The following is a 633-nucleotide window of genomic DNA, read 5'->3' as shown; positions in this document are numbered from 1 at the left end:
GGCAGCAGAAGCTGCAGCTGCAGCAGCAGAAGCTGCTGCAGCTGCAGCAGAAGCATCAGCAGGAGAAGCTGCAGCTGCAGCTGGAGCAGCAGAAGCTGGACCAGCAGAAGCTGGACCAGCAGAATCTGCAGCAGAAGGTGCAGCAGCAGAAGCATCAGCAGCAGAAGGTGCAGCAGCAGAAGCTGCAGCAGCAGAAGCACCAGCAGCAGAAGCTGCAGCAACAGAAGCTGCAGCACCAGAAGGTGCAGCAGCAGAAGCTGCAGCAGCAAAAGCTGCAGCTGAAGGAGCAGAAGCTCGGCTGCAGCAGCTGAAGCTGCAGCTGCAGCAGCAGAAGTTGCAGCTGCAGAAGCTGTAGCTGCAGCAGCAGAAGCTGCAGCTGAAGCAGGAGAAGCTGCAGCTGCAGCAGCAGAAGCTGCAGCTGAAGCAGGAGAAGCATCAGCGGCAGAAGCTGCAGCTGCAGCACCAGAAACGCAGGCAGCAGAAGCTGCAGCAGCAGAAGCTGCTGAAGCTGCCGCTGGAGCAGCAGAAGCTGCAGCTGCAGCAGCGGAAGCTGCAGCTGCAGCAGCAGAAGCTGCAGCTGAAGCAGCAGAAGCTCAGCTGCAGCAGCAGAAGCTGCAGCTGCAGCAGCAGGAG

The 633-nt window shown here is 59.9% G+C and overlaps 1 protein-coding gene across 1 annotated transcript in view; it reads left to right on the top strand.

The window, feature by feature from the left end:
* Positions 1-367: 367 nt before the first annotated feature.
* Positions 368-633, top strand: part of ETH_00042860 (uncharacterized protein) — a gene marked incomplete at both ends in the record, with an annotated part of 435 nt that continues 169 nt past the window's right edge. The window contains one exon of the mRNA XM_013375528.1: positions 368-633. Coding sequence (XP_013230982.1) covers positions 368-633 — 266 coding nt within the window.

This window comes from Eimeria tenella, genomic scaffold (assembly GCF_000499545.2).
Source record: "Eimeria tenella Houghton genomic scaffold, Eth_scaff2857, whole genome shotgun sequence".
Classification (NCBI taxonomy): domain Eukaryota; phylum Apicomplexa; class Conoidasida; order Eucoccidiorida; family Eimeriidae; genus Eimeria; species Eimeria tenella.
Note: the sequence above shows the minus strand (reverse complement) of the source record. Positions and strands in the feature narration are given on the sequence as shown.